The following is a 17,956-nucleotide window of genomic DNA, read 5'->3' on the forward strand; positions in this document are numbered from 1 at the left end:
CTGGTAGTCTGTGACGTAACAATGAACAGTATTTTCAAACAATTAACAGTATTAGCACTTTCTCTGTGAATATTCGAGCTATTTATTAAACAGTACGAAAAATTAAACAAATTTTGGTATTAACAAATAGGCTATCGTTTTAATGCGTGCGGCACACACCATGTTTTTCTCGAATGGCCGATCAGAGCGGGTAACTTAATCACGTGGTTAATGCGTTAGCATAAAATTTTTGTGGAATCATCTCCTCACAAAACGAAAATACTAACCTTAAAATCAACAGGAATATTCTACACGACAGAAAAAACTAATGTGTGATAACTGGATGTTGTCCATTCAATGATCACCATAAAGTTTAGTCATAATTAATACAGATTTTGTCAATTTTCGCGCCCCCCTTGTGAACCTCGCACGCCCCCCAAGGAGGGCGCGCCCCCCAGTTTAAGAACCACTGCTGTAGAGTAAGCATAACATTGAACTACATCCAAAGATGCAAAAGGCTGTCATCATTGTTTTGTAGCGTTTAATTAAAGCGCGTCGCGTAAACAATGATTGTTGATGAACGCACATAATTAGACCACTAACCGCCCTCTCGAAAATTCGTTATGGGCTGGCTTGGCCTTGAGGCGCAGACGAACTGAAGTTACCTTTTCTATACTTGAGATGTTTGCGGTTATTTGCACTGTCCGATGCACTGCTCATTGCTCTGCTAAAGTCGGATTTCGGGGGCGATAAAAGTTTCATAAGATAAATATAACGACTTGTTTTCTTGTACAGTCTATTGTGTGATAGAATTGAGTGTTGCAATATTTGAGTATTGGTACCGACATGACAAGTTTATACACGTGCTATTTATACCTGTACCGAAATAGTTAGTTGTAGGGTAAATTGTATGATATTTTGTCCTGTTTTTACTTTTTAGTGTGGTATAATAAATTGGTATTGTTATTCTATAGAATTTGGTTAACGTATTGCTTTTGTTGACAGTTAAATCTCTTTTATATGGAATAACCTCGGTATTCTCAAGTTTGAAAATAATTAGCATATCCTGTTGTTCGACAGAAAAGCTTTACATATATGTCCCAAGCGCTGCTTGCTTCACTATACCAGCAGTTAGTTTGCAATTCTACGTTTGAAATATGATAAAAGAACATCTTCTCTGTATACGCCCCTGTTCTGATTGTATATGTTTGCGCAGGAAGACAATCTGATGAACAAGGAAATAGTTTTACAAAAAACAAATTGTTTTAAGCCATTCTTGTGGCAGTAATAAATCGCAGTTTATTCCACTATTCGCACTTTGCGAAAACGTCAAATAATAAGGGAAAATGTTGCAGTGTCAAAATTCTGCTCCAATGTCCCATAATGCATGTTATTATGGTAACATGAACGTCAACATAAAACAGGAGAAACAAGAGCCCTTTGGAGGTAGGGGATTTCACTTTAAAGTACAAACGGTTTACTTTGCATTTAAACTTTATACTCATCCTACAGTAAGTAAAAAAAGAATGCAACACTTGCCTGATGCTGACAAAACTGACAAGAAACAAAATATTTACGTCTTATATCATCGATGTCGTTTTAATTATTACTTTGAAATACGTTATACTTTTGTTTCTTTAATGTAAAATTTTCACTAAAAGTGACTACTTACTGTTTTGATTAGTACCACATAACATTTTTGTTTGATGTGTACTCCTAAAAACAGAAAAAGGGTATAAATTTAAATTAATGTCAAAAGTGTAGCTGCTAGTGAGTGTTTTTTTTATGTTCATAAGTGTCAAAAAGCTGGACAAACAGACTTACATTATAACTGCAGCATTCGTGAACGTAAAAGTTCTGTTTTTATTGCACAGATAATTTTCTCTCGTTGTCACCTGTGACGCCACAAGTGTACCAGCAAAGCACTAACCCAGCCGGGATGTCCTTGTGGGCAAAAGTGCGCGAACTTGAGGGGGATTCTCTCCGACAAATACAGAACTTGTATGGACCCAACTTTCCGATCGAGTTTCGTCACTACTTTGCCGACATTATAGAGCGCCAGCAGTGGTAGGTTGTGTGATTAATAAAAGGTCGAACATTTTTAGCGCCATTGCATTATTTTATTGCCAATTTTGAGTAAACGTCTAATGTCAAAATTTCATGTTTAACTTAAAGAGTGAAACTTACTGCGATCGTATCAGCTGTTTAATCTTTTTGTAAGTTTTCACCCTGCAATTGACACAATAATCATTGAGAATTAGTGATCTTTGTCGAGGTTGCTGTATGCTAGTACGTATATTGTTTTGAACTGGTATACCGAATAGGAGATACATATTTGGGTTACCTTAGCGACATAATTGGATAGCAAAATATATCATAATATGCATAAATGTTCTTTTCTAGGGGTGGCTAACATGTGGCATTTTGTAGAATCAAGTCAATACATTTTGGACTTAAAAAGCTTGAACAAACTTTTGCCAGCTTTGGAATGTATAGGCAGTAAAGTATGTTGGTGCCAACTTTCCGTGAAAAAGTAGGTTAATTTTCAGCTCGCCCTCTCATGCCGATCACCCATTCTTTCGTTTCCAATAGCTTGAGACACTGATTTCAATTTCGTCATTTTTGTAAGGTAGCCGTTCCAGGGCCATATTATAGGTAAAATTTTAATCGATGCTAAAAAGACGAAACGAGCTCCGTTTAACGCATATTCATCCGAAAAACTAAAGGACATTAAAGCATTGGAGCATAATGGTTGGAGGTTGTAGTAAGACGTAATAAGAATATCAAAGCCCATACAGAAGTAGGTATCATTTTGAACGTTTCGAATAACTCTTTATTCATTTTCAACATTGATGTCTGTATGGGCTTTGATATTCTTATTACGACATTAAAGCAAATGTTAAAGAAATAAAACAAAATAGAAAAGTTGTGACGTTGCTCACTGACCCTCCATTCGTCCATTGTTTTGTTACCAGTCGCTGAAATGTCTGTATTAGTAGTATGGATCACGGGTCGGCACCTTTAGCATTGAAAGAGCAATTTGGCCTCGTTTTATACAGTTGGTCTAAATATTTGCGAGAAAGCAGCGGCAATCCGTTTCGCACTAAGGTCAGAAACTTTGGGTTCATTTCATAGACGTTTACAAAGCATTTACTTTAGAAGGAATCGTTATGCATACGTTTTTAATCGCACTTTACACTCTTAATAAATTAAACTTAAATTTCACTAAAGAATTAAACCATATGGATTGAGCAGGCGCGAATGGGCGCCTGAGTTTTGTCACCGACCATTCTGGCATCGTTATTTGCCCTTTTGCTAGGACTTGAGGTGTGGAATGGGTGGGTTTGAATGTTTGGTTAAGGGTGAATTTAAGGTTAGATAAAAAGTCGTTTAAACCCTATTTTGTCATTCAATTCCCTTCTGACGGGTTTCGGCTGTATGTATTCCGATGTAGGTCGCATTTCGCTGGAGTCATATTTTGACTTCCGATCTCTACGCAGTATAATTTTTAAATTTTACCCGTTTCTTGGCTAACATGAGTTATCTTAGTTCTGGTTTGTTGTGCACCACAAACAGGCTCTGCTAATATGATATACTAAGATCATTTCAGGATTAAAAAAGTATAATAATAATATAAGATGAAAATGATTACTATTTGCGTAAGACGTCTGAAACAACTCAATAGTTTTATTTGCACGTGTACGTTTGAAACGAGAAAGTACCAAAAAGAGTTTTTGTACGAAAATAGATAATTTTTACAAAACGCTAAGCCAGAATTTTACGATTACATTCCTTGATGTACTATACTTCCAAGAAATGTCCTTGTCCTTGGGATGATAAGTTGTCACATTTCAATTCTTGATAAAAAATACATTTCCGATTTACATTAATTTACAATATGAGATCGTTCCTTCATTTTTTATTGGACCGTGAATCATCGAAAGAGTTGCAAGAGGACCGCCACGTGTGTTCTTTAGAAAAGGTTGAGAACCACTGTTTAAAAATCGATTTACGACAGCTCATCTTAATTGGTTGAAACAACTATTTTATATGCCTGGCGTTAGCATTTACGATGTAAATGTTTTGCCTGTAGGGACCAGCTTGATCCAGATAACATAAACGACGAAGCTCACGCCAAGTTTATTCTCGACCAGTTTCTCAGTGAAATCGAGAAACAATGCGACCAACTCACCGAAGGCAAGGATTTCCTACAAAAACTGCATTTCGGTGAAATCGCATCGCATTTTAAGGTACAAAATTACTGGCTTTATCAATTTTGTCCACTTCTGCATTTCATAAATCACGTTCCCACTTAAAAAATGTAAGGCGTATCGCTGTGAGTTATGTTTTTATTTCTAATTAGATATGGAAGAGCAACTGCAATAAATCATGTTATTAGGTGAATGCCTTATGGTTGTCCATTGACGGTTGATCTCATTGTTTTATAACTATCACTTTAATTTATTAGTTATAGTAGCTCAAAATCGTAAAATATAAACAAGAAATACTTTAACGTTGATAAAAAATGGAACCTAAACTATGATATGTTCTTTGGAAATTCAAAGAAACTCCTTAAATTTGGCAAAATAACAAAATTAGACCAATAGGATACATGTTCTGAATTATTTTTGTATTTATGAAATACGCCGTGAAAAAAGATTTGCATTTTTGCATTGCAAATCATTTAATTTACAACTTAGAATGTCTACGGTTCCGTCCCTCTCGAATTGGTGCGAACAGTTAAGAAAATCCTCTCGATTGAATGCCGCCTTGTCCAACAAGCTAATGCGGTAAGTGCGTTGATTAAGACATCGAAATCGCTCATTCAATGCATGCAAAAGTATATTTTATTTGAAACTGCAGATGCTCGACGGATCTCACATGATGAGTAACCAGCAGTCGGAAAAAGTGATGCATATTAACCGTGAACTAGAAAGACTTTCGGCCATGACCCGGGATACAGAAAACGAACTGCGCAAACTTCAGTCTAAACAAGAATACTTTGTCATCAACTATCAGGATAGCATGCGTGTAGCCTGTAAGTTTTTTTTTTTTTTTTATAAAAAAAATAACAAAAAACTCCCGAAGTAAATTGTCGGATTTATCCAAAAAAATTAACAAAACTCCCTGATCTTACTTTTATACCGTCTTTCCCTGCTTACCTCTTACCTCGCCTTTACCTGCTTAAAAAACATTGTAGCTGAACTGCAAGAGATTCGCCAGCGCGCCCCCACCGACCAAACTCGCATCAAGCACGAGCCCCAGTTGGTTCGCAAGCAGCAAGAAGTCGACGAACTTTTAAGGGCTGAAGCTCAAAAGCTGCAACAGCTGCGACCTGTGAGTTCAAAGCTGAGACGGTATCGTTAAACGACTTATAATGTAAATATCGATATATGCAAGACTCAACTGCAACGACATTTTAGTAGATGTTTGACACTCTTATCTAACAAACTAAAATGTACATAACCGAGTTTTTCTTTACAAGCAGCAAGATTTGAATCATACAGTAGAGTAATTATTCGTAAACTACGTTTTTTGTTTGTTTGTATTTTAATTTATGTAAAAAAAGCTTTTAATGTTAAAATATTTTGTTGCAGAACCTTGCTCAGCGTCACGAAGAAACCTTCGCCCTGCTTAGTCAGCTGCAGACGCAGATACTTGACGAGGAGTTGATTAAATGGAAACGATCACAAGCTCTAGCGTACAATGGAATGTTGCAGGAAAGCAACCTTGACCAACTCCAACAGTGGTTAGTAGGGGTGTTCTAAGTAGAATATCAAAATCGTTTAGTATCTTCGAATTCGAATCCAAAATTGGCGTTTTATCGGATAATTGGAAACGCACCATTATAACGCGAAATGCTGCTTGAAACTTAAATATCCGTGAGTGATAACTAACTGCTAACCGTGAGTGAAATATTATTATGCTTTACATCTTTTATAGCGTGCGGCTTTAGCGTTTTATCGGACGACCAATTACTTGGCGATTGCAATATCGTTAGCCTTCCTCTTAGCATGATTATCAATCAAATGTTATTGGGCAAGGGATGCCGGTTCCAGGCTCTAGTAGGATCATGGATTTTTTCGATATAAGCGGCCCAGTAAAATGCGCTACTATAGAATGCTAGCAATAGTAACATCGTATTCTTAAAACGAAATACTTGACGGCTAATCAGATCATGTTTGTAAATTTGTTCTGTAGAATTGTCAGATTTAAATGTTCAGCTATTGTTTACTTTGTATCCATAGGTGTGAGCAACTGGCAGTGATAATCTGGCAAAATCGTCAGCAGATCAAACGCGTTGAGCTGCAAAGGCAACAACTTCCTATAAATTACCCAGGAAGGGATATCCTGCCGGATCTGAACGCAACGATTACTGCTCTTCTTTCCACCCTTGTCACAAGGTATTTTTAATAAGACCACCCTTGTCACAAGGCATCATTAATAAGACTTGTGAAAACTGTTAACGCGGTCAGTGTTATGCTTTAAATTTTTCATGTAAGTCTTACAAAAACACATTGCAGTGGTTTCTTATATTAATTCTAATTGTTGAAGTCATTTCCTTTTCTTTATATTTGAAATCCCGGAAAAAGTAAACAGGAACAAAATTCTGCAGCCACATTAAAAAACAAATAATTTAAATTTGTGCATCAACAGCACGTTTATTATCGAAAAGCAACCTCCTCAAGTGCTCAAGACGCAAACCCGCTTCGGTGCCACCATTCGACTTCTTGTTGGTGGCAAGTTGAATGTCCATATGAACCCACCTGCTGTAAAAGCTAGTATTATAAGTGAGAATCAGGCAAAAGCTCTGCTGAAGAACGACTCTGGAAGAAAGTAAGACTTATTTCACAATGCTCTTTTGTTTTTAACATTTTATAACTAACGTATGTCATCGTTTGATTAAGGCTTTAGCTTAGCGATACTCCAAAAAAAAGCATGAAGTAATATTGTAGATTATCGCATTGCGATTTTTAGATTTATCTTAATGTTATAATATTTAGCATTACAGAGATGAGCGGAGACATATTGAACCCTGAAAACGTGATGGAGTATCACCATCAATCCGGAATACTTAGTGTCAACTTTCGTAACATGGTCAGTTTTTCTCTTTTGTTATTATTTTTTGTGCTTTGGCCATAAGTTGGCTAGTCTGTTATGTTCACGACGAATTCCTTCCATCAAACGTAAACAACAATGTCTGTATTAAGTTCCGGTATTTTATGGGATATTGAAAAACATAGTTTGCTGCGAAATGGTGCAAGATCTTGAACAATAGCTTAACAACAAGTGAACTTTGATTGCACATGTGAACAACTAAAAATTTAACGCTGCGGACCAGAGATCTCGGCTAAAAGTGGCATGAAATGCAGAGTGACACAGTGACATATGCTTATGACTTGCTGCTAGACATGAACAAATCACTTTTTTTGGAATACTATTAAATCTTTTCACAATAACAACGTTTTGTTTTTATTTTCTCGCATTTGAGATTTAGTGTCTCTTTCGTGACAAATTTTATTTGCTTTGTTTCGTTACTGGTCACAACTGCAGTAACTTTAGTTAATCTCATTGTTCCTTACTGCAGTACCATTGTGACCATTTCTTTATCATTATGAACTCCAGTCATCAAAATACCCCTTTGACGTCAGCGTCTTTTGGTTCTCCCCAAATTGTCATACGTCTAAAACGTGATGTCCGGTTGCCCAATTAACGATTTGTTCGAACGACCCGAGTTGTTTTTAATATTTCGCCAAGACATGATCTTGTCATTGGAAATAGCGCTATATCGTTTGCCATGTCTCATGAACTTCCTGCTTAGTATATATCAGCCGTGTAATATATTTTAATATTAAGCTTTATTTGTTGTTTTTTTGGTGTGTTATTTTATAATTGACCTGAATCTCTCAAATTATACTTTTTGTTGTGAATCTTTTTGATAATAGATAAAATCATTTAAACAATTAGACTTTTGTGTGTTTATGTTGAGTGTTAAATCCCAGTAAAATATGACCTTTGCGCAGTCATTACGTCGCATTAAACGTGCCGACAAGCGGGGAGCCGAGTCTGTGACAGAAGAAAAGTTCACCATTCTTTTCCAAGCCCGATTTAGCGTCGGAAGTAACGAACTAGTTTTTCAAGTCCGGGTAAGTGTAACAGTGAGTCAGTCTCACTCTTGCGTGCCCGTTAAGTTTATTAGTTTTCAAATCTCTATACCACAAACACATTAAAAAGTTATTACCCCACAATCCAAAATATTTATATTGCTTGCTTTTTTTGGGCGACTATTTTGTTATCTGAAAACGTAGTGTTTTTTCTAAAAAGTATTTTTTTACCAAAAAAAAAACATAAATTTTACTTGAATACATTGACTTAAAATTTTATTATATGGAGGACTGTATTGTTCTGTGTGCGTCTTTTTTGTTAGGAGAAATCTTTGTGCTTCAGTTGCTTTCCATCCTAAAACGCTTGTAACATTTAAGACGCAACAGTTGGTCTTTCAGATCTAGGCAAAATGATTACTTTTTAAACTATATATATAGTTCGTTCAAAAAACAGGGTAGAAAGGATAAAAAGTTAACATCAACCTAGCCTGTTTAAAAAGATAAATTGGCTGAACAGTAAAATTAGTTCATTATAATTTGAAGGAAATAAGAAGTATAGCTGAAAGTAACGTAAATAACAACGAACAAGTAGCCACAAAATAACACATTCGCGGCAACGAAACCTTTAGTTACTATTACTACTTTATAATATATATTTCCAAGTATCTTTAAGTAAGGCCCTGTGTCGGTAAATCAAAATTGTTGCTGGATATTTTTTAACTCCAGAATATTAAATATTTTTCTATATTTTTTTCGAATGATGTTCTTTAGACACTATCTCTACCTGTGGTTGTAATAGTGCATGGCAATCAGGAAGCAAACGCAGCCGCTAGCATTTTGTGGGACAACGCTTTTGCTGAACAGGTAAACTTATTTGCGCTATATATTAACAGGTTGTTGCTTTGTTTTATCCACAGCCCTCTGTAATGTCTCTTCCAGTGGTGGTGATAGTAAACGTTAGCCAGGAATGTAACGCACGAGGCACCGTCTTGTGGGATAACGCCTTCCATATTAAGGTATCGCCGGTAGATGTGCGCGACCTAATTTCGCACAAATCTACCACAAGCCACGTATTTGTTGTTCGACCGTAATTTGCCTATGGATGACGTTGTCGAGCTAATTCTCGCGATGTCCCGGTCTAATCTGTATTTTGCACAATTTTCAAAGACCACAATCTCGAATATTTGGCCGTGGTAATTACTACTTAATTTGCATGGTAGAACGTAAGCTTATTGAACATATCTTCACTCTTATTGTTGTATTTCCGAAGTTTGTGGTGTGTCTCACACAATCTTGCATTGTTAGCTCACTGTCGAAAAAATGAAACAAATTAATATTCCTGTTTCTGTTTCTAACGCATTGTCCGTAAATACACCAATAGTGTATTACGTTTCAATTTTACAGGGTTTGAATTTTGCACTCGCCCGCACGCCAATGCAATTAGCTCGGGCAAGCGTTGAGTGCTCTTAAGCTAAGATTGGTTGTTTTTTTTTTTCATCCGTAAAAAAACTAATTTGGACCAAACGCATCGAACGTGGTAAGAAGTAGTCCTACGCATTTAACATTTAGATAAACGTTTGAAGCAGTTTTGTATGAAATAGTTTTTTCGGTAAACATCTGATTTGTTCAATAATATTTCTCAGGAGAGATTTTGCGCCGTCGAAATGACCCAAAAAATGCTCACTACAATATTGATTTACAAACATAAAACAAAAACTACTCGCAACATGCCAAGATCACACTCTCTGTGGTATGCCTATTGTCGCCAAGATAGTTCTCTCTCTCTATATATTTCTATTTATATCGCTTTTAATTTTACAAAATCCTGTATGGTTTGCTTGCTATATGCAGTTGTAGGGTACATTCTTGTTTTTTGAGCGAATTACTTTGAGTAATTAAGAACGCATTCAAATTCCCCTTTTATGAGTGTTTATTATATTTCGACAATGTCTATTACATTGTCCAGGACGTTTGTAAGTTTGTATCTATAGGCAGCCTGCGGCACGTCAATGTAAAAATCTTATAAACTGGGCAGAATGCCATTTTTTGGTTGTTTTAGCTATATAAAAGCGAAATTTTTTCGCGCTTTTCGCAAATCTGGTTAATGCTTCTAGTATTTGCGTTTTTTAAATCTTTTTAGCCTAAATGCGTCATGCCTATCCCGAATTAGAAACATCAACAAAGAAGTTTTGCGAACTTATTATATCTAAATGGATTTTATTGCGCTTAACACGAATCCATTGTGTCTTCTAACGTAAATATATCACCGAGGGTTTGACGGCCCTGCGTTTTCCTGAAGTATTTTCTTTAAACAATTTATTGTGATCATGGATAACGCCGTTTGGACCTAATTTCAAACCAACTGCAATTTTTACGCTAACGTTTAACTGTCTTTTTCTTAAATGTAGTTTACCCATTTTCAATGCCAAAATCCCTAGGTCCAGTTTTTTTTTTTAAGGTTTGGTTTGGGTGACCGCTAAGTAGTTTTAAGAGACCGCAAGTGTTTCATTTAATTACCAAAAAGTTGCAAGTCCAAAATTTAGGAAACCGCTGGAGAAATTTGGGGGGCCGTTTCGGTCAAAGCACCTTAAAAAAACACTGCCTATAGGTCCATCCTTCCTTTGCAGTCGTTATAGTTGTTATAATAAAATTCTTAAAAACTATACTTCTAACAACGTAATTGTTAAAATTCAACGGCCCACCGGGACCTTTCTGATGGGGTTTAGGCCCCCGACTAGAAAAAGGTGCCCAAACCTGATCTATACGCACCGAAACAGTAAGACAGTCTAGATAAAATATTGAAAAACAATTGGAAAGTTCTGAAATTCGCAGACGGCGTGCCAGCATTTGGGCGAGTGTTGTTCGCCCGGGTGAGAGCTATGTGACATACACCCGGCCGACTGGCGAGTGCAAATTTCAAATCAGTGCCATCTCTGATTTTGTTTAAGACTTAGTTCAGCGGTTTGCGCCAAAGGCAGAAAATTGCAATTATATGGAAGCAGAACGTCTTCTACATATTTAAACTTAAATTTGAACTGTTCGTTACATTCCTAAGGGTCGTATACCATTCCATATCCCTGACAAAGTTCCATGGAGCAAGTTAATCGAAACTCTTGACTGTAAGTGGAAGCACGAATGCCACAGCGCTAAGGGTCTTACTACACAAGCAAAGCAATACCTTGCCTACAAAGTATTCAGTGAGTTACGTGTACCGCATCCTATCGAATTTTTATCGGGTTAAATAGATTTTCTAATTCTTTATTTGTTAGTTTTGTTAACCTTCAACATTTTTTTAGTACATAATGGCCACTCGATTTCAATTAACAAGTGTTTGTTTAGGACAAAACGTCCCGCCTAACTCCGACAAGCAAATATCATGGGCTCAGTTTAACCGCGAACCACTCCCCAACCGAAATTTCACTTTCTGGCAGTGGTTTAACGGTGTCATGGAACTCACCAAAAGCAAGCATTTGCAGCAACATTGGAATGATGGGTAAGATAAAGAAATACGATCTGCATCAAACGCATTCATCACAACAAAGAAACGTTTAACGTATATGTTTAATGTTTATCCACCTTTAGTGATTTACTCTACACACAAGAATTCATTTTTTTTAATTTTTGTATTCTGTTTTAAAATGCTAACCGGTATTACTTTGGAAACACAATGAATACAAAACAAACTGTCATGTTTTTCTGTAGATTTCTAAATGTGCAATTTAAAACTTACCTACAAAAAACATTTTAACAACACCGGATCGACGCCAAAAAGTTTCCTTATGTTTCTTAGCGCCATCATAGGTTTTATCGGAAAGGCTGAATCCCAGGAGAAGCTGCTCTCCAAACCATGCTCAACTTTCCTGCTACGATATTCTGACTCCGAAATTGGTGGACTTACAATTGCTTGGGTTGCTGATTCAGATAAAGGTATTTTTGTTTTTTGGCAAGTAATTATAGAACTTTATTGTACAAGTTTTCCAAACAAAATTCTCCCAAACTGATTGCAGTTAACAGTAAACACAGGTGTATTGAGAAATATCCAAATCAAAACAGCCCTTGAACGTCCAGAGAATTATTTTGGTACATTCATTATTCCACTATTAGCAGCTCAGTTTCCTAAGCCTAATGCACGAGACTACGCTACATTACGTGCCGCCTTTCGCCACCTGCAATACAAAAGAAGATGTTTTCCGAGTGTTATTATGCCACGATCCTCGCAACAATGGCACCACAGTTGTGCGCCAAGTCGGCTAAAATCCGAGCTGTGATTAAGGGAAAATAATTGCGTTAATTGTGGAACCGCAATATGCTTATAGAAAAAATTAGTTGTTACAAGTTAATACAGCAACACCGGGTATTACCGCCAATTGCAAACAGCCACCAACTAAGACAAAATCGACGTTTTTAGCCAGAAAAAGGGAAGAAGGCTCGACTTAATGTGGTGAATTGTGTTATTGTTTTTTGTATGTAGTCTTGAACTCCTGTTTCATGGTCAAATTTATTCTGCGTACAGATTAAACTATCCTATTCGCTAATGTCAAAGTCACTTTTCCAAACAGCTAAACTGAACGAATAGAAAAAGTCGCTTTACGGGGGGGGAGTGTTCTGCGTCTACCGTCGACCAAGATGCGAAAGAGAAACGGAACATAGCGTTTGCGTTTTCAGTCAAAAACATTGCAGCTACAGACCGATAGTTGAACCCTGTCAAAAACGAACGAATAGCATTTACAATACGAGACGCCCGAACCCCACCCCTTCTGGATACGCCCCTGACAGTAACCAATGAAACGTTTTGACACCAAAGCTGTTACTTTTTTGTTTCTCAAGAGTTAGTTTTATTGTCGAATTAGAAGATGTCTGTTTTAAAAAAGACTCGCGCCAAACTATAACTGTTTTTCCGCACTATGTGTGTTCTATTCAGGAATTCCCCGAGTATGGAATCTACAGCCGCAAACCCTGCGAGATTATGGGATCCGTTCTCTGGCAGACCGCATCAAAGACCTCGATCAGCTGCTCTACATATGTATGATCGATGACGCGAAAACAAAAGACGAGGTGTTCGGCCAATACTATAGCAAATCGATGAGCGGTTCCCGTGAGTGTGTGTACACACCTATTTTGTTAAGAGTTTTATTTTGTTTACATACCCCTGCTATACGTTTTGTCCGTTTTATGTGTATTCAATACCTGTTTTACATGTGATCAACTTCCGTTTCTACCACATAATTTTTATTTATTAATTGTTCTGTAGTTTTATGTTAAATTTGCATTTTTTTAAAAGAATACACTAAATTATTTTGGTAAAATTACAAGCTCAAAAATATTTAACAAACAAAACCATTGACTTACTGTGACCCAATAACTGTTTTTTTACAGCGCAAAACGACGGCTATGTGCGCACTCATTTGATGCAAACCATCAACATCAGGCCTCAGAGGTTTGTTTATAACTGTACTTTTGTGTTTAAAATTTTTTTTTTTTAACATGAATGTTTATTATAAAAGAAATAGTGTATTTTTTAGCACAACTATTAAGTAAGACACATTGTACGTTGTTTGGCTACCATCATGTACGTGTATAGCAGAAACAACGTGCAATAAACAAGCAACGAATAAAAGTGTGTTGTAACTTAGTCTTAAGTTATATTCTTCAGCCACTTTGACATACAAAAAAGGATATAAAATATACTTTAAAAAAAGATTTTTGTTTACCAATCTATTTGAAAACTTAGGAACACTAAACACGGATATGTTGATTATCTTCAGTAGAAAGAGAGTGGCCCAAATAATAGATAAAAGATTCATTCTTTTATTAGCAAACGTTTCGGCAATTTCTTTTGCCATCATCAGTGCAGTAAGTGAGACTAAGATAAAAACGAGTCACTATATATATATGATGATGGCAAAAGAAAATTGCCGAAACGTTTGCTAATAAAAGAATGAATCTTTTATCTATTATTTGGGCCACTCTCTTTCTACTGAAAATATTTGAAAACTATTTAGATAAAATGTTTTTCAGTGGGCAACATAACATGAATAACCAAGTCGGTGTGTACTATGTTACAAACAGGTTATTGGAATCTGCCTAAATACTCGTCCTCAAAGCATTAGTCAGCATTCGTCTTACTAAACTGGTGTTCTTAAAGCAAAGATAGTTAGCTCGCACTGTTAAGCCATCATGCATAAAGTATTATAACCTAAAGCGGCAAACTTACAGTTACACGTAATTATCACTAATGAATAAATAAATTTGGCCAAAGCTATGGTGTCTGTTCAAGCTATTTCCCAAACATACTAAAGGTTAATTTAAACTGGCAAAACATTGAGCTTAAGCGGCATCAAGTCATGCCCATCCGTTTGCATAACCCTGGTCAACGAAATTAAATTTAGATTTTTTAAACAGAAACGGGATTACATTATTTCTAATATATATATTGCACTGAAAAATGAGTTTTCATTTGGTACATCGCATTTTTAAGTTTTAATTAGTAGTAAAGCAAATTAAAAGCTATTACACGACCATGATAAATTGTTTTATAGAAAACTGTCTAACATAATATCTTTGTATCGTGAACATGACCGGGGGACATCACGTTAAAACATACTGAATTTGCATTATTATTGTAGTCACTTGAACATCAGTCTGATGGGGGATGATGCAAGTACACCTGGGGCACCGTCTTATGATGGATCGTTATCAATTCACAGTCCGACTCCAGTATCCCACCATAATAGCTTGCAGTATGACGTGTGAGTACATCATGAATGTCAAAACTAAATACACATTTCAGCAATCTTTTTAGTCTTTAGTGTTTTTTACGTAAATGAATATTTAGAGGCGCCCATTTTAATTTTTTCTATATGGCTTTGCTACAATCCAGTTATTATGACAAGTGTAGTGTTTTCCGTGTTTTTAGGTACAGAAAGTGTTTATATAAAACCGTAATTTACTTTATACATTTCACCTTTTTTAAACGCCTAATTAAAAATTATGACTATATGGTCATCATTTGTATAATGAGAAAAAATGTTACAACACAAAGGTGCAAGTTACTTGAATAAGCACAAATCATGACTTGTGGATTAAAATGTCCACGCTTTTATTGTCTTGTTGAATTTCAGCCCAGAAATTGTCAACTATCCTCATCAAGCTAACGACGTCACCAGCGGTATGGAGTATGACGAAAGCCTCGACTGCTTTCCACAATGTAACATTGATGTCAACGAACTTTTAAGCAGACAGATGTGATATTTTTGTCGCATTTTAATGTTCAACCTATCACAACGAACAGAGTAAGTGTTAACGTGATTGCCAAAAAGACATGCAAACTAAAGTATTCTGTAGCATATCGTTTTTTTACGTTTCATTCTAAAGACTCCAGATATATTCAATGAATCGTACAGCAAAACAATTGGAGGATTACATTGAACTTTCAGTCACCAAACGAATATGAAAATTTTAAACCTAATATGTTAAATCAATATAAACTTCCAATATTTCGTACGCCAATTAAAAAAAATCGTTACTTTTCGCCATTATATACTTAAATGTTTAGATGAATTTTCAGCATATTTTTCTGCTTGCTTTTTAAGTACTCTATAATGCTTGAACTAACTAGTAACAAGTGCAAATATTATTGGTAAACTTCGTTTTAAACCAGTTTATCGGTTAATTTACAAACCTCTTTTCCGAATAAGTAAGCTAATAAATTTTATTCTACGTACTTCCAAAATCCTTATAGTTTGTATTACTCCTTAACGTACTGTCACTTCACCTTTAATATATTCCTAATTAAAACGATGCACGCATATTTTATGAGTCATTTTGTATTTTTTTCATTTAATTTTACCCGCAGAGATCCTGAAACTAACACACAAAATTTACTTTTTATAAATATTGTTTGAAATTAGTTTTTTTAAGATAGTCCAAAATATGTTTGAAGTTGTTTGCTATAAATACGGCTGGTTTGCTTTTTGCAAATTATCGTACTACTAAGATTGCGCTGTGCATAGTGACTCCTTTCCCTGAGATTAATGCCTTTCTTTTGATCCGAATATTGACTGCAGTACATTCTTATTTTTAAAGTTTTCCGCTGTTCCCCGTGTGACTTTTTAAGTGCAGCTCAGTGTAGTATGTACTATTTTTAACCATAGTACCCTCTTTGAATTTCGCCAATACGTGTTACTGCCACATTTCATAAGCGCGTACTATAACTGTCGTACGATTTCGTCTTATATTATACTTTTATTGTGTGTTAATAACAAAACTTTGTTACCCTTTAATTGTTATTTGGAGTCATCGCATTGTGACTTTTTGAAACTTTATCGATTATGACGTTGTTACAATCATCTTATTATCTTTTGTAATTTCGTTTGTGTGTATGTATACGAAATGTAACATTTTTACTCTTAAGCCAATGAAATTTTACGGCCACTCAGTTAACGAAAAGTTATGGCAATTGTTAGAATTTGCAATTAACCGTTTCGACTTCATATGTATTTGTTGTGTTACCTAAAAGACAATGAAAAATATACCCAGTGCCATTTATTTTCTAAAAATGAGTTATCAACTTTTAAACACTCTTTTGTAATTTAAAATGTACAGTTAACAGTTATGTTTTGATTTATAACGAGATTTGCTGCAAATGATGTTCAATTTAATACTGGTTCTGAGATATTTTTAGTTTTAATTGTTATTACATTTAATTGAAAGGGGTGTTAAACTGGGATCTGTAAGATTTTTCAATTTACTACGTCTACTCATTCAACTTCATTCTAAAAATAAATTTTCTGTTGCAAAAAACATTTCTATCCGTTTTATTTTTATCCGTTGTGTTTGGTTTTTGCTGTTAAAAGGATTTCTTGGGCTAAAGGGGAAATAATACTAAACATATTTGGCGAAATAAGTAACTCCGGACAGTTTCTTTTCGCGATTGCTAACTGTTTTAATACGTATAATTTACGGTACTTTTATATGTCCCTCCGTACAGGATTGCCTCGTTGATTTTATTTATTTTTATTGCTGCTGCGCTATAGTACTGTCTGGCAAATTAAGATATGCACCGCAATTATTGTAGCATTCCGAGAAACTTCCTTGCGCAAAGGTCTGTCGTTAACTTTGTAGCAATGATTTTACATTGACTGCAGAGTTTTTCGTGTTTGTGTGCGTATGCTAAGCGGGGCAATGTATTTACCAAGTTAATCAACCTAATGATTTCGACTCCAGAACACGAACAAGAGTTACAATTATTACATTTCGTTTTTAACGACACATTTTTTCCATAACAAAACGTTACCGGTGTCTACCATTCTAATTTTGTATTTTTTAAACGGTAAATGTAAAATTTGTAGTTTGACCTGGACTTTTGGGCAACTTTTATATTTTTGTTGTGTGATCGAAACTATTCTTTTCAACCCTAATTCATCTGTACATAGTTTACACGTAGTGACTCCATCACGTATCCTATACCGGTGAGTCACCCTTTCTCTTCTGAAATTATTTCCCAGTGCCGCCTATGTTCCGCGTTCGCTTATCGTTTGTTTTAGGATGTGAAAAAAATCATTTTATTGACACCTGAATCGGCCTAAACGAATAATTGTTCCCCAGTGTGCAGATTAAAGACAAAAATCCTAATCTGTGACTCGTAATTATTATGTAATACGGTTGTCAGTGAAGTATGTAGTTAGGGCAACAAAGGTAGATGCGTATATGAACGAAATGTGTTTGTAATAAAAAATAAATAATAATTTTTCGAAAAAAATAGTTTTAAATATTTACGATAAATGTCGTACAGCACATGTTGTCCTTTGCATATTGGAGGTTTGTTCGTTATGACGAGAGAAAAAAACATTTTTTGAAACTTCAAAAAATCG

The 17,956-nt window shown here is 35.5% G+C and overlaps 1 protein-coding gene across 1 annotated transcript; it reads left to right on the forward strand.

Annotated features, from left to right (window-relative positions):
• Nucleotides 1-1,161: 1,161 nt before the first annotated feature.
• Nucleotides 1,162-17,708, forward strand: LOC146145115 (signal transducer and activator of transcription 5A-like). The gene is made up of 19 exons (XM_083390410.1): nucleotides 1,162-1,425; nucleotides 1,854-2,046; nucleotides 4,073-4,229; nucleotides 4,680-4,769; nucleotides 4,843-5,017; nucleotides 5,180-5,316; nucleotides 5,577-5,728; nucleotides 6,228-6,383; nucleotides 6,637-6,816; nucleotides 6,984-7,077; nucleotides 8,004-8,126; nucleotides 8,856-8,948; nucleotides 11,140-11,281; nucleotides 11,424-11,577; nucleotides 11,875-12,011; nucleotides 13,006-13,179; nucleotides 13,461-13,521; nucleotides 14,711-14,833; nucleotides 15,206-17,708. Exons 1-19 carry the CDS (start codon nucleotides 1,326-1,328, stop codon nucleotides 15,330-15,332), a joined length of 2,568 nt encoding a protein of 855 aa, XP_083246536.1. The 5' UTR covers nucleotides 1,162-1,325; the 3' UTR covers nucleotides 15,333-17,708.
• Nucleotides 17,709-17,956: the final 248 nt, after the last annotated feature.

This window comes from Ascidiella aspersa, chromosome 5 (assembly GCF_963924565.1).
Source record: "Ascidiella aspersa chromosome 5, kaAscAspe10.2, whole genome shotgun sequence".
NCBI lineage: Eukaryota > Metazoa > Chordata > Ascidiacea > Phlebobranchia > Ascidiidae > Ascidiella > Ascidiella aspersa.

Coding starts and splice junctions, on each gene's coding strand:
- LOC146145115 (XM_083390410.1), top strand. CDS start 1,326: ATGTTGCAGTGTCAAAATTCTGCTCCAATGTCCCATAATGCATGTTAT. Junction 8,127..8,855: donor AACTAGTTTTTCAAGTCCGG/GTAAGTGTAACA, acceptor GATGTTCTTTAG/ACACTATCTCTACCTGTGGT. Junction 11,282..11,423: donor CCTTGCCTACAAAGTATTCA/GTGAGTTACGTG, acceptor GTGTTTGTTTAG/GACAAAACGTCCCGCCTAAC.